Source organism: Scardinius erythrophthalmus, assembly GCF_964197995.2.
Source record: "Scardinius erythrophthalmus genome assembly, chromosome: 6".
Taxonomy (NCBI): Eukaryota; Metazoa; Chordata; class Actinopteri; order Cypriniformes; family Leuciscidae; genus Scardinius; species Scardinius erythrophthalmus.
In genome coordinates this window covers 15022596-15038450 of record NC_138226.1, presented here as the reverse complement: position 1 = coordinate 15038450, position 15855 = coordinate 15022596, and the positions used below count along the sequence as shown (strand labels likewise).

The following is a 15855-nucleotide window of genomic DNA, read 5'->3' as shown; positions in this document are numbered from 1 at the left end:
TTATTCAAGTAACAAAACCTGAAAAAGTGATGAGACAGGCTTGTAACATAAACAGATGATAATTACAGTAGACTGCAGAACTCTCAAGGCCTTGGTCATCAGTGATCATCTCTCACTTGACAGCAGTCCTTGTGTTAATTTATTTATCATTCAGTATATAATTTCAAATTCAAAGCAAAGCATCCCCCCATGAGCAGTAGCACAATGGTCATAGTTTATAAATTGATCCTTTCCTAATCACACTTTAAAACAACAGGATTTGGGTTACTAGCTCAAATTGTTATCCATAAATGATCTAAAACTTAAATATATTAATAACTCTTTCTTTATTTTCTTTTTATCAGGTGCGTTTGCGCTTTAAGGAAATTCAGAGGAGCAAAGAAAAGCTAACGTCTCATGTTACTCTGGAAGAGTTCCAGGAGGCCTACTGCGAGTTGTGTACACGACCTGATGTCTATTTCCTGCTAGTGCAACTCTCTAAAGACAGAGAGTGCCTTGACGCTCAGGACCTGCGTCTTTTCCTGGAGACGGAGCAAGGTCTGTCATTGGCCACCAGTGAGGGCTGCTTAGAGCTTATTCGCCGCTTTGAGCCCTCTGCAGCTGGACGTGAGCGAGGTTTACTGGGATTGGATGGCTTCACCCGGTACTTACAGTCAACTGAGTGCCAGTTGTTAGACCCTGAGCATCAGAATGTGTGCCACGATATGAAGATGCCCCTGTCTCATTATTTCATCAGTGCCTCCTACCGCTCCTACCTGCTAGATGACCAAGTACATGGCCGGGCTGATCTTGGGGGGCTCACTCGAGCTCTGCAGGCTGGCTGTCGGTGTCTGGAGCTGGGGGTTACAGATGGGCCAGAAGGGGAGCCACTATTGGGTGTAGACTATGGTACAGATGGAAAACATCATCACCACCACCATCACCACCATCACCACTATCATGGTTCTGTTACTCTGCGCAGTGCCCTTGAAGTAGTCAACAAATATGCTTTTCTCACCTCCCAGTATCCTCTGCTGCTGCATCTATGCCAGCGTTGCTCACCTTCCCAGCAATGTACTCTTGCGCAACACCTTAAAAAGGTTTTTGGATCCAAGATCTATACCCCTGAATCTCTGCCTGTCGGTCTGGGAGGTCGCGCAACCACTTTGCCCTCTCCAGAACAGCTAAAGGGTAAGGTGCTTCTTGTTGGAAAGAAGCTGCCCCCAGAAGAGGAAGGTTCTGAAGGAGAGGTATCTGAGGAGGATGAGGAGATTGGTGGTGGTGGTCCTCTGGCTGGCCGAAGAATGACTATCCCTGGGGAAGAGGAACTAGGGGTGGTCCTTGTTGTCCCCCCACCCCCACAGCCAAGGCGCCTCCGTTTGCGGCGTGAATTGTCGGATCTCGTTGCCGTTGCTCGTACCGGAAGTCGCAACTTTTATGCTCACCGGGCGAGTACTCAGCAGTCCCAGCAGCATTCTCCCCCTTCTACTCCTTCTACACCAGGTACACCTATGACACTTGACCCACCCTACTGGACCCTGTGCTCTCTCGGGGAAGGGGAGGCTGGACGGCTTGCTAGCGAGAGCCCAGAGGAGCTTGTGAGCTTTACTAAGCGCAATCTAACCCGTGTGCGGCCAAGTTCAGTAAGGCTAGACTCTAGTAACCCAAATCCACAAGGCTACTGGAAAGGAGGAGTGCAACTGGTTGCGCTCAACCAACAGACGCCAGGTGCCATGCTAGACCTGACCCGTGGCCGTTTTATGCAGAACGGTGGGTGTGGGTATGTGCTTCGTCCAGCAGTCATGCGAGAGGAGGTTTCCTACTTCAGTGCCCAGTCACAAGGCTGCGTGCCTGGTGTACCACCGCAAACACTCAGGGTGAAGGTCATTAGTGCCCATAGTCTACCCAAACCACAAGGCTCTGGTGCCAAAGGAGAGGTCATCGACCCATATGTGGTGCTGGAACTGCATGGTGTGCCTTCAGACTGCACAGAGCAGAGAACTCGCACTGCTGCCCAGAACCAGGATGACCCACTGTTTGACGAAACATTCGAGTTCCAGGTGAGAGAGAAAGACTACCACCTCATGAATGTCAATCAGATTTACTTCATGTGTGATTTTGGAAGACTTTATAAAACTAAAGCCGCCTTTTCATTATCTCTGAGGTTCACATACGATTTTTGATTTTGCCCCCTAGTGGCAGTTACATTGAACTTTCAGATTGGTTGTGAAACAGCTGTTTACCCTCTGCAGCCATGACCTTCTGAGATATATCCAGACAAAACAAATGACCGGCAATGCATCTGAAAGAAAAACATAGTAGATTTTCTATGAGTAATCAATGTAAATAATTATTAAACAATTCTAAAATAATTATTACTGACATAATTATTTATAACCACCCATTTTACAGAAATCGTGTTTTTGAAAACAAAAATTTCACATACGAATATGATTGAGATGAAGGACTTAGGGTCTGTCGTTTGATGTTTGTCTGGGTTAGTGAAAAGATTGCATAAGAAAGAGATTGATAGTTGATACACGGGATGTGTTACGTGTCGTGATACCTTGCCTAGTGGGTTTTTTACCCTGTTTTCTGTGGTGTGGTCACTGGCATGCAAAGGTGAGCTTCTCTGTGTGTCTTGAGGGCAGAAATTAGAATTATCCAGTCAATGAGGCTGCAACTGAGCCAGGTCTCACTAATTACCTTCTGCATGCAAAATTGACACAGTTCCAACTGAGCTCAGCTATGCCATATCATATAACATAACATATGTACTCACTGACCTCCTTTAGCAGGTTGTAATGATGCATTTGACAAGGTGATTTCAATGCATGGTATATTTTACTGCCGTTAGGTAAAAATCTCACTGACTTTTGTTTCTATAACAAAAATGTTAGTCACTGTTTTTGTTTTTTTGTTTTTTTAAATGATGTCAGTCAGATTTTCTCTCTATGTATTAAGACAAACATATCCTGATAGTATGTGGTGAGTTTAAATGTTAGCTCTCACTGGTTGCTGCACTTGCTTCATTTCTAAGCATGCATTAGCCTGAGCTGACAACTATAACAGAAATGTGTCATATATGAATAACATGAATGTACTGAGGACTGACCTGTCATCCACAACAAGAACGAGGTTAATGGATGCAGTCTGTCCTCATGGTTGCACAAGGATGACGCAAGTGTGTGCAACTTAACACAACTCTTCTTAGATCGGTAATTAGGGAAGATCTCCATCAAAACTTAATAGCCTGCTAACACAAAAGCTCCTGCCCTGGATTGTAGTTCAAACCTATGGTCGAGATAACTCATTGCACTGCTGTATAAATGGGTGCCAGTTTCTTCCAGCATAATTATTTTTCAATGATGTGACCTTTCTTTTAGCAGGGCCTAATTACACTTGCATGCCAAATTTAGACAGCTTTAAAGATGCAGATCAAGGTAGCTTCTTGGCGCAGGTGAGGGTTTATTTTACCTATGAAATCCAGCGCAAAGAAGTGGACACAAACATTCAGGCTCAGAGCTCTGGGCGTGAAGCAAGACTGCTTGAGCCAAATCCGTAAATTTGACATAGTTTGTCTGAGGAGAGATAGTGTGTGTTTGAGTGAATTATCTTGCTAGTAATTTTTGAAGTGTAAAAAAATGTTTTTGTCAAGAATACTAGTTTATATCAACAAGTACAGACACATTCAAGCACTCCATAAACATGTATTTTTTCACTTATTTTTTTTTTTCATTGAAGCATTAGTTGTGTTAGTTATCCACAAGTTTCTTAAAAAAGCAATGTGCACAGGCATGACAGCTCTGTTTGTCTCTTGTCCCTTTTTGGTCACATTAAAAAATCCTTGTAGAAACTACGCACACACACACACACACACACAACAAACCAGGGCTGCGTTTCCTAAAAGCATCATGAGCTAAGTTGATAGAAGAGAGACCATTGGCGGAAATGGTTCTACGACCTACTTAGGCTTACGATGATTTTAAGGAAACACAGCCCAGAACTGTTCTCATTATAAGACAGAGTTAAATGTAAACATGTTCTGATGTTGATTGTCACAAAAATATGATTTTTGAGCAAATCTCCATATACAGTACTGGTCAGAATTATTTCCCCCCTTGGTAAATATGATCAAAGATGGCTGTAAAAAATCTGTTTCATCTGTCCATTGAACATTTGAAAAGTAACTGACACTACTGGAACTTCAAATGGTCAATGGTCAGATGAAAAAAAAAGAAAGAAAAAAAAAGCTTTTTTGGCAGCAAACACTTAATATGGGTTTGGTGCACACAGGGATAAAAAGTACCTCATGTGTAAAATGAAATACTCGGCTGGATATTTAATGCTGTGGACCTAATTTTCTGCCAGAGGTCCTGGACATCTTGTTACCAACAGATAAAAAATCTAAACCTGACAACCTCTGCTAGAAATCTTATAATGGGCCATGTTTGGATCTTCCAACAGGGCAGTGATCCAAAAACAAACATCAAAATCAAAACAAAAATGGGTCACTGAGCACAAAACCGAGCATCTGCAATGGCCATCCCAGTCCCTGACCTGAACCCTATAGAAAATTAGTAGGCTGAACTGAAGAGAAGAAGCGCCAACATGTATCTGGGAATCTGAAGGATCTGGAGAGATTCTGTATGTAGGAATGGTCTCTGATCTCTTGTCAGGTGTTCTCCAAACTCATCAGGCATTATAGGAGAAGACTCAGAGCTGTTATCTTGGAAAAAGGAGGTTGCAAAAAGTATTTAATAAAAGGGGGCAAATAATTGTTCCCAACGTATTTTGGAGAAAAACATTCATTTCATAATGTGACCCCCCCCCCCACTTTCAATTCTTTTACTTCAATGAAAGGTTCAATTTTTGCTCATTTTTTAAAAAAAATAAAATATCAAAGGGATTAACAATGCAGTTTTATTTTTTACAGCCATCTTTGATCATATTTTCCAAGGGGGCAAATAATTCTGACCAGCACTGTACCTTGCCTTTCATGCCGAAGCTAGAGGACATTTGATGCTTTAAAATTAAGATATCCTTTAATACATTTAATATATAAAGTTTTTGTTGTTGTTATTATTATTGCTTGGCTTTTTGTTAGATTGGAGAGTAGAGACTTTGACAGGAAAGTTCAGGGAAAGAGAATACATATTTCTGTATTTATTGCATGTGTTTACTCTGGACAATATTTGTATTTGTCATGTTCAAACCTGTTAAATGCTCTGCACCACTGCTCTTAAAGAAACAATAGACTCATAGACTGCAAAAAAAAAAAACTAGAAGTTTAATTAAGCACTTTATTTCTATGAAAAGAATAATCTATTATCTTTTTTGGCTAATAGAAGTAAATCAACGTTAATATAAAACACTCTCACAAGATAACAACAATAGTCTTACAGTATGTATCTCCAGCTACTTTACTTCCATGTTTAGTAAAAACCTTTTGAATTGTTTTTTACACAATAGAAATACTGTTCTGTAAGTAGACAGTGATAAAAAAAAGTGTGGGTGAGACTTGCCCTTGGTGCTTATAAATTTAAATCCCTGCTATTGTGATTTAAACCAAAGACTGTGCCATATGGTTATTTGAAGAGGAGGTTTTGTGAGGGATCCAGTGAAATCACAAATATATCTCTCACGCACACACTTATTCTGTCCTGGGGGATTGTGCCTCTTGTTTGAATTTGTTTGTTTCTTGTTGCTTGGAGCTTGAGTACGTCATACAATTATAAGTCATGGGATGGTGTACACCTATCAGAGTCCCACTAACAAACACACACACACACACACACACACACACGCACACGCACACACGCACAGGAGCAAGTGTGCATCCCCTAGTGGGATCTAATAGAATGATTTTGCATCTCTTCCTGTGGCCTTTTCCACTAAACGCATAAGTCACTGAGAGCTCTATGCCCCTAAGGATGCCAGTCTCTCTGTCAAGTAAAGTCAAATTTATTTGTATGGAGCTTTTCTCAATACAAATCGTCTCAAAGCAGCTTTCATGATTTTCATAAGGTTTATAATATTTTATTATCATGCCTTATAGTCACATTTAATAAATCATAGCTGGGTGATAATATAGTTCACATTTTGTGACAATCCAAATCCAAGCAATTAAGATTTGCTATACATCACTTTTTGCGAGTGGATATAGTTGGATATACTTATATAACTTAATATAAAGAGCTGTAAGTAATAAGTCAAATTTACTTCATTTTTCTTTGGCAAGTTTTTGCACGTCTATTTTTTAAGTAAATTTCACATATGGACTTAAGTAAACTCTACTTAACTAAGTTAAGTGAAATGAAAGAAAATAAGTAATTTTAACTTGGCTAGTATAAGGTTGAGTAATATCTATTTAGTTGAAGTTTCCTTTGCAGTACATTTCACTCCACTCAAACAATATAACATTGAATTAAACCATACTAAGTTAATAATACAATATGTGAGACACCATATTTACATTTCAGACATCATATCTACATTTCAAAAACTACACTGCATGTGAACGCAGAGACCTCAATACTTGGTAGACAATACACAATGACGGTAACCTTTGATGGTTCGTTTTTGTTTGAATGTGTTATTTTGAGTAGAAAATGAGCTCCAAATGTCACAAAATTGCAAGATACTAATCCTAACAACAGAAGCAATGATAAAACAGTGTAAATACAGCTGGAAAACATTGAAAAATCAACCTCATTAATTATTCAAGGCTCAGTGCATGATGGGAACACCAATATCAAAAAAGTTTAGTAATTTTACTTAATTTTGTAACGTTGATATTTACGATTTAATTTCTAAATGCTTGAATTGAGTAATATAGAATTTACTTAGTTTTTTAAATTCTTGCCTGAACTAACTTTTTCATGTAGAAATTACATTGTTTTTTTCCACAAAATAATTTTTATCAGTGTAGGTTTATCAGTGGATGTTGCACACCTGACTTGAACTATTTTCTCTTGTTTAGAGTTGTTCAGGAATCTGTGTGGGTGTCTTCTGCCAGCTGAGGCGTTTTATCTTTGTTGTCTGTGTTTTCCTGCCAGATTTCTCTCTTTTTTTTTCTTTCCTTAGTATGAATATGCATATTCAGTGTGACATAACTCTTTTGTAAGTGTGTTCACTTACAGATGTCCTCACAAGGATTTTGGATATTGCCAACATTGTCCCCATAACAAAGGGTATACATGAAACACACACACACACACACACACACACACACACACACACACACACACACACACAAACTTCCAGGTGCCATTTTTCACAAAGGAAGCAATGAAATGCAGACTTCCTGTTATTCTCAATGTGTCCTTTACATGCTAATACAAGTATGCTTATACAAACCAATAGTTACACAATCATTTTTGTTTCGACCTGTAACAGTCCCTCAGTTATTCATGCTATGCAAGATGTATGGTTTTGTTTAATTGCGTCCTTGCTTATGTATGCGTGTTTGTCCTACATAGCCAGATGCCCTGGTGATGTTGTGTGTGCATGCTAAATATTTCCATATTTAAATAGATGAGACTGTGGGAATTGCGCTTTATGCAAATTATCTTTGAACTACCATATTCTGCGGTGTTGAAGTTGCACATTTGGCTCAGTGGTCTGCACTAAATTTTGCATGCTTCATATTTTAAAGGGACTGGTCAATTTTTAAGTGTCTGTTTACATATCCTAGAAATTTTAGTTATAAAAAATGTTGCACACCTGAAGAGGCTGAATAATACACACACTGTTTTCTCTTTTTTAGGTGAACATGCCTGAACTAGCCCTGCTGCGTTTCGTAGTTTTGGATGATGATTATATAGGCGATGACTTCATTGGCCAGTACACCATCGCCTTTGAGTGTCTACAGCCTGGTTACCGCAATGTGCCCCTTCTAGGCCTCGCTGGAGACCCTTTGCTCCATGCCAGCTTGTTTGTACACATCGCCATCACTAACCGCAGAGGTGGGGGAAAGGCCCAGAGACGGGGTCTGTCCGTCAGAAGAGGAGTGCGGCGTGGACGAGAGTATGTCACCCTGCGTAACACGGGCATCAAAGTGCTGGATGACACTTTCCGCCCAGCCGGCGGACCTCTGCGAGAAGCTACAGACCTGCGAGAGGATGCGCTGGTAAGGGAGGTGGTGCGTGTTCAGACAACAGTAATACTAGCAATTGAACTTCTTTAATATTTGGCAGCCACACCCTGCTGAAAAGACCAGGTTACAATTTCCATTCTAGTTCAGGTTGGTTTATGTTGATTAGTGTGGTTTGGTGTTGGTCAGCCTGGATGGTTTTGCCATGTGTGATCAAGGACATCCTGCTGGTTAAAGGGATAGTTCACCAAAAAAGAAAAATTCTGTCATAATTTTCTCTCTCTCATGTCTTTCCAATCCTATAACACAAATTGATTCAAAAAGGTTGTAAAACAAATCCATCTGAATTGGGCCGTTTAATCCGAGTCTTGTGAAGTCATATGATAGCAGATTTAAATCTATGATGGATCATATTAAAATATTTTATTTTATTTATAAATATTTCAATATTCATTTCATATTCTTTCTGTAATGCTGTACGAGGGCAGCTTACATTTTTCTGTTTAAATGGATGTAGCTGTGATTGGACGAGGCCACATTAGGGTCAGGGTAGCACTGGTCCACCCAGATTGACAGACGACTTACCCAGTCAAAACTTTCTGAATGTAATGGTTTGGAAATGGTGAACAAAACAATTAAGTTGCTTTTTGTGAGTGCTATCAGTGCATGGTGCAGATAATTGGTCTTGTTTGAGTAAATTTGTCTCGTTCACTAATAACATGGCCATGTCAGACACTGAAAACAGATATTATAGTGAGACATTAGGTGGATTATTGTAATAGTTTTCTTTTTATTAAACATTTGCTTGGCTCACAAGTAATAGGTTCCACATTCTAAATTCTCCCACCTGAAAATTTTGACCTCTTTACTTGTTGCAAACCTTTGATGCAGAGTCTCTGGCTGATTCTGATGCTTTTATTTTATAATCAGCCGGTACAGCTGACGTGAATTTCCGGCCTAATTTAGATCTCAGTTCTGAACATGTAAAAACCAGACACCACCACACCTCCACACTGGAGTTTGGCCATCCATTGTGAAAGCAAAGCTCGGTTTACTTGCCATTTCTGGGGTTTGTCTTGAGTAAGTAATCAACACGCTCACTCACACATTTCTAGCATCTTGATGCGTTTATCTGAGTTTTCAAGCAAGCCCTAGAAATAAAACCAAGCAAAAAACAAGTTTTGCTGGCCTTGACTCTGCAAAGTCATGGTATGATTGGTGATAGTAAGGGGAGGAAGGATGGAGGGTAGAGTATCAGTGACAGGTCAGGTGACAGGACTGGGATCAGATGCCACCGCAGTGTGTTGTGTTGAGGGATAGGAGTTACTCCACGTTCATAATTACTGTGTTCACAAAAACCTGCTGATCCCAGAGATACACACACACACACACCAGACAGTGACCCCAAAAACTATTTGAACCATTGCTTTAGTGTTATCTTTGCAATTACTGTTAACCATCTGGTCCCAAGGCCAGAGATTTATGAATCTGTTACCTCACACGCCATGTATCTCTTGCCTTGCCAACATATCAGACTTTTTTGTTACATTTTTGTAATATTTAGCCCAAAATATGTACTTGTTATCTTTCATTAAGTTAAATGTCACTTTGTTTGATATTTCTTATCTAATGCAATGACATTCATAATTTTTTAGTCTCCAAATACTTTGAAAAACATAAACACTGGCCCCTCTTTGTCCTTCCATGCCTGTATTTTTTCCATCTGCTATTATTGCTGAGCCACAACAGTGTCCACTTTATTCACACCCTATGGACTCATACAAATAAACACCGTTATACAGACTGATCACCTGCATTAATTCCCCTGAACACACATACATCTCTAAATAGCTTTTGTAATCACGGCTGTGGGTGTGTGATCCTGTCAGGTGGAAAATAGAAACAGGCTCTCTATCCGCCACACCGTAATGAAGGGAAATGTATGATAAAAAGCTGAAATGCAATTAGACTCAAAGCTGAGGCCTTTGACAGTCATGCAGACACAGAAAACAGTTAAATTACATAGGTTTATCGGTCCGTATAAAGGAAAGCAGTTCGCCTCATGAAAGTAGCTCTGCATAACATTCAATGTCTATAGCATTTTTTAAATAATATAAATGTCAGCAGTTTTCAGTGACTTACCTTTCTTCTTTTCTCTCATATACTGTGTTTTGCGATCATATACTTTGAGTGTATGCGGCCCTTCAAAAGTTTGGGGTCTGTACGATTTTTTTAAAGTAATTAATACTTATATTCTGCAAGGACATTACATTACAATCAAATTATTAATTTTTATCAAATAAATACACCCTTGGTGACCATAAGAGACTTTCAAAAACTTAAAAAAAAATCTTTCCAACCCCAAACCAAGTTAGGACATTTCAGATTTATTTCCTGTTTATTAACATGCAAATTCTTTTTGTCTTGTTACTTGTCTTTATCTCTGTAACTTGGGCTTACTGAAATATGTGTGGTAACCAAGTGCGTTTTCTCTTTCTTTAGAGCGTTACAGTGGCTTTTAAAGAGCAGTGTGGGCTCCCCCCGATGGCCACACCGAAGCAGTGCATCCAGAGCTTGGCCACTCGGTTGCAGACTCCAGACGGGCCCCCAGGAGCCACACTCACTCTGAAGGAAGGTTACCCATGCCTGGAACCTGTGGGCAACTTGACTGACGCCACCCGTAAACTGTTAAATGGTTATGACACGGTAAGAGACACACATTTATGTAGGCCGTTTTAATGTCACGCGCCATTGCCATGCATTTTTTTGGTCGGGCTGTAATGGTGGTTCCATTTAATAGATTATAATAGGCCAACTTTAGGCTTATGCTAAATTCCTCAGTTATTTCTAATGTGCTGATAAAACTTAGGATGGAGAGACCTCTCTTTTTTCGTTGACAAAGCAATATTTAAAACATGGTATTTTACTGCTGTAAATATGAACAGTATCATATTGGTGTCTAATAATGATATCTTAATATCAGCTATCCTCCTCTCTGCATTACCTGCCATTACAGTGGCATTTGTCTTTTTAGCCATCCCACATATAAATGTGTTGGAGTAAGAACAGGCACATCGGAGTGAGTAAGACATTTGAGGCTTTAGTCACCATCCTCCTCCTCTCCTTTCGTTGGTTCACTGTTTCTCTGTCTCTCCCTGTGGGTTGACTCTGGGTCCTGTTGTGTGTTTGAGACCGGGAGAGTCAGACAGCACTGACTGGCAGGACTGCATTTTATAAATATCTTAACTGTGGGAGAGGGCAGCAAGGGTCTTCTCAGAAGAGTTTTATAGCTTAAAGAATACTTTTTCATAGTTCATGATGGAGTTCTTAGATGTGTGTTATGATTGAGCATCAGCTTTGTCTAAAGAATTATACAATAGTTAGCATACAGAGCAATAAAATGAACGTATAATTTTAAAGCACAGATAAGTCTGGGAAGAATTTTTGGAGAAAATTTGTCCTTTGGGCCCACATGCTGTTAGCCATATTCATAAACTCTGTGTGTGTGTGTGTTCTATCGTTTAGTAATTTGGGGTCGATACATTTTTTAAATGTTTTTGAAGAAGTCTCTTATACCCACCAAGGCTGCATGTATTTGATTGGAAATACAATAAAAACAGTAAAATTTTGAAATATTATTACAACTGTTTTCTTTTTGAATATATTTTAATATGTAAGTTATTCCTGTGATGGCAAATCTAATTTTTCAGCAGTAAATTTTGCAAGTCATCAGTGTCACATGATCCTTCAGAAATCAGTCTAATGTGCTACTTTTGTCCTTTAAGAAAGATTTCTGATTATTATCAAGGTTTTTTTCTTCTTCTCAGTATTCTTTGATAAATTGAAAGTCCAAAAGAAACGCATTTATTGAAATGGAAATTATTTGTAACAATGTAAATGTCTTTACTGTCACTTTTGATCGATTTAGTGCATCCTTGCAGAATTAAAGTACTGATAGTATTCATTTATTTATTACTTTAAAAAAAATCGTACTGAACATATCATAACTTAGTTTTTTCTTTGCATCCACTCAGATGGTCTCTGCTAACAAACAGCTGATTGAAAATGCAGATGGAGTGCAGGAGAGAATTGCACAAGTGCAAAAGGAAGGTGAGTAGAGGTGTGGGGTGAGAAGATGAGAGGAAGATGAATCATTTTTGTCTTTCCACAGAATGATGTGTCAGTTAGGCCCCAGAGGATGTGTGAAAATCTTAAGAAACAATTCACAGATTTCTCAAATTTGCATTCAAAGTAGATCCTGTTATCTACAACACTCACAGTCCCCTGCCATTGGCTTTTATCCTCAAAATACCATTCACAAAGTGTTTTTTTAAAGGTTTATTTCACAGTGTTGATGAGTTATAACTAGTGATGCTATTAACTACATTTTCTTAGAGTAAGAGCAGGGCCATTGCTTGGGTTATAGCACTCTACTTGCTGGTGGCCCCAAGTATTGTCACACCAACTTTCACACCACAAGTGATGGCCCTGTGCGACACTACTATTTCTAAAATAGCGTAGCTTTTCTAGCCACAAGCCACAAGCTTTTTTCAACAGCACGTTTGTTTTTGTAGCATGACAAACCACAACACCGTTATGTGATATTGTATTGGGCATGCAGCTTTATAACCAAGTTAGTCGACGCAGTATTTAAAGAATGTGACTTTAAGAAGTCTGATTCGTTTGAGTGACTCTTTTTATTCTGCCGGTATCATGTAAATGTTGCTTTTGATCACTATGGTTGCAACCCAGTTTTATAAACTGGGATACATTATACTTTTTAAAATGTTTAATTCATCTAAATTAAGTACTATTCAGGTGTAATCTAATCTGTTATCCTAATTGACATTCATTAATTTAAAAACCCTTAATGTTTTGGGGCTAAAAAATTACAACTCTTAGTAAATTATAATTATATTAAAACATAATAATAATAATAAACTTTTTATTAGAAAATATAAAGATTGGCTCGTCTAAATGAGCATGTGTTTAGTTACTGTTTTTTTTAGCTTGGACTGTAGCTACAGTAACTGCTTTTTCAAAATAGTATCTTGATTATAGTTGAACTACTTAAAATTCTGATAGTTTGACACAGTTTCAGATTAGATTCAATTATATGAACACTTACTATTGTTTCTATTTAAGAAGTGTTGGCATTAGTGGCTGTATTTATTGCAGTATCTTATGGTATTTTGGAAGAAACTATGGTTACTGTGATCATTTAAGTGGGACCACTGAAGACTTTAGTTTAAATGGTTTCTGCAAGGACAAGAATATCCTCTCTCTGTTCCTAGCCTCATTATCTCTCACACACATATTATTTACCCCCAATTACACACACCTGAGGCACTTAGGTCAAAATACTGTGTTTTCATGTCCTTATGAGGGTATATTGATGAAATGAGAGAGAGCGAGTACAGAAAACACAGCATATTAAGAGTGAAAGGGCAACTGACATGCCAAAAGTCATCCAGGGAAACACTATATTGCCTGACCAGAGGATGAATGAATGCATGCTACATAGCATCCATTATTTGGCAGTTCGGTTCCTGCAGAAGCATGTTCACACCATAAATGGCATTTTGAAAATCTCAAACCAGAACAAAAAAGATAAAATGATACATATGTTGCATATGTGTTTGTTTTCTATTTCCTCTCAGGAATGGTGCTTCATGAAGACCTGCCCAGGTTAGGAGAAAAGGAAAATCTGAAAGGCCGTAAACAGAGTAAAGCTGTGGAAAGTTTCACTTGGAACATCACTGTGCTGAAGGTAAATACCGTGAGCTTTTCCTTCTCTCCCTCAAATAGCCTTGAATTTTTGGATGATGTTTTCGCTCTGCTTTTAGATGAAAGGGAGAAGGGCTTTTGTTGTTTTGAAATTCTATCTCCCAAATGTAAGTTGTTTGACCTTATAAAATACAGTGTGTGTGGCGGACTTTCAAAATGAGAAGGCAAAAATCCTCTCTCGGGGTTTGGGGGACTTTTAGTTAAATGTAAATTCATGTTCCAATTCCATTTGATGTTTATGGCTTAAAAGATTATGCAACAACATTTGCCTCACACTTGGGACTATAAACAATACCAGAATGGTTATTTTGTATGTGTATGTGAACATACTATTAAAAACAAGTCTCTTTTTTAAGTCTTGTTGTTTAGCTATTATTAATTATTAGAGCTTTAGTCAATACATTTTCCATGTCCTTTAAAGGGGACATACTTTTAGTTTAGTTTTTTTTTAGGTCTTGTTCTAAAAAAAATGTAGTTTTCATGATCATTCCCCAATTTCCTGATTTTTGCTGCTGTGACTGAAGGCTTGTATGTGAGATAAACAACATCAGCATTCAGCGCTTGCACAAAAAGTGCTGGTTTTCTTTTGGGTTTAAAGTCATGATGAAATGGAGGTAGCGACAGATCTTTTCTTCCATATTGTGACATACATACGAGTCTAACAGATTATCGTAAATTAAAAATCTGAGGCGGGATTGGTTCTCTTCAGATCGATTGATTAAAATAAAATTAAACATTTACATGGATAAATAATTCACAATAAGATCTGTAACATGCATGTTAGAAATAGATAGGATATTGATTTCCATTTCATGCCATGCACATTTTTTAACTTCTTCATACTTCAGTGATGCTGCCTAGTTATTAATGTTGTTAACATGATTAAGGTGATGTGGATAATTGCCTTATACAACAGTTCATTAAACGAGAAGTTTAAATTAAGTAACTCACATTTTAGACAAAATATTGTCAATCAGTGACTATTATTGCTTTTCCAATCGAAAATATTGCCAAGTGAAGCCAATATCAACAACCAAAAGTCGCGCACCTCTGAGCTAAACAACGTTTTTTCATTCCTGAGTGAATCAGTGTTGTTGAACAAATCAGTTTAGTAAATGATTCAGTAACTTGTTTCCTGAAATAATTAGACTGTCGGGAGCAACAAATCAGATTCATGCACCAGAACTAACTATTGAATAACTTTATACCCTGGTTCACATAATCCGTCTCTCTTTTTTAGGGTCAGTGTGACCTCCTGCGCAGTGCTAAGATGGATGCTTTGGATACGTTGAGGCAGTTGGCGTTGGCCTGTGAGGCATCCGGCCTGATCTTGACCTCTGACGGTCAGTACACCCCTCACGGCCTGTCCTCCAGACGCGGCAGTAGCCATGGCAACGGTCGCATCTGAGCCTCAGAGACACGCAGAGGGATTGAGAGAGCGTTTATTCGTAGGTGAATGAATGGTTGAATGTTAGAATGGGAAGATGCAAGTAGAGACATTTGTCCTTTATTGCAATGGGTACTTGTTTTTAGCACAGCATTGACCAGAAGTTATTTGAGGACAAATTAAGGAATGTTCTTATCAAGACCTACTGAATGAAGGACGTAAGAGGAATTAAAACGAATTCCTCAGCGATATAAAATGTCAAAAACATAGATTTTGCTGGATTGAATATCGTTCCTGCAATATTTAAGAGGACTTTAGTGTTGAACTTGTTGTTCACAGGCTAAAGATAATAACATTCTTTCGAGCATTTTAGAAAAATGTTTAAACCTAAAACTTAGTGGTTCCCCTAGTTCATGACTAAACCACCAAAGTGTGAGGTTTGTTTACTCAGGTTAGCACAAACACATCTCAGAAGCAATTTTTGGAGGGTCGGTCTGCATCACCTCCAGGGCTTTATCTCCCTCTGTGCTGTCACTCAAACTGATTGACAGGTGACGTCCACCAGCAGGACTGCACTGTTTCTGCCCCTAAGAATAAGCCCGATCCA

General features: G+C 38.7%; 1 protein-coding gene across 1 annotated transcript in view; it reads left to right on the top strand.

Annotated features, from left to right (window-relative positions):
• plcl1 (phospholipase C like 1) overlaps window positions 1–15418 on the top strand; it is a 67099-nt gene extending 51681 nt beyond the window's left edge. Inside the window, exons 3-8 of the mRNA XM_081369162.1 lie at window positions 345–2039; window positions 7748–8110; window positions 10577–10780; window positions 12109–12184; window positions 13735–13844; window positions 15102–15418. Of these exons, the coding sequence (XP_081225288.1) occupies window positions 345–2039; window positions 7748–8110; window positions 10577–10780; window positions 12109–12184; window positions 13735–13844; window positions 15102–15269 (2616 nt within the window). The 3' untranslated portion in view covers window positions 15270–15418. The remainder of the gene's footprint in view (window positions 1–344; window positions 2040–7747; window positions 8111–10576; window positions 10781–12108; window positions 12185–13734; window positions 13845–15101) is intronic.
• The last annotated feature ends 437 nt before the right edge of the window (window positions 15419–15855 follow it).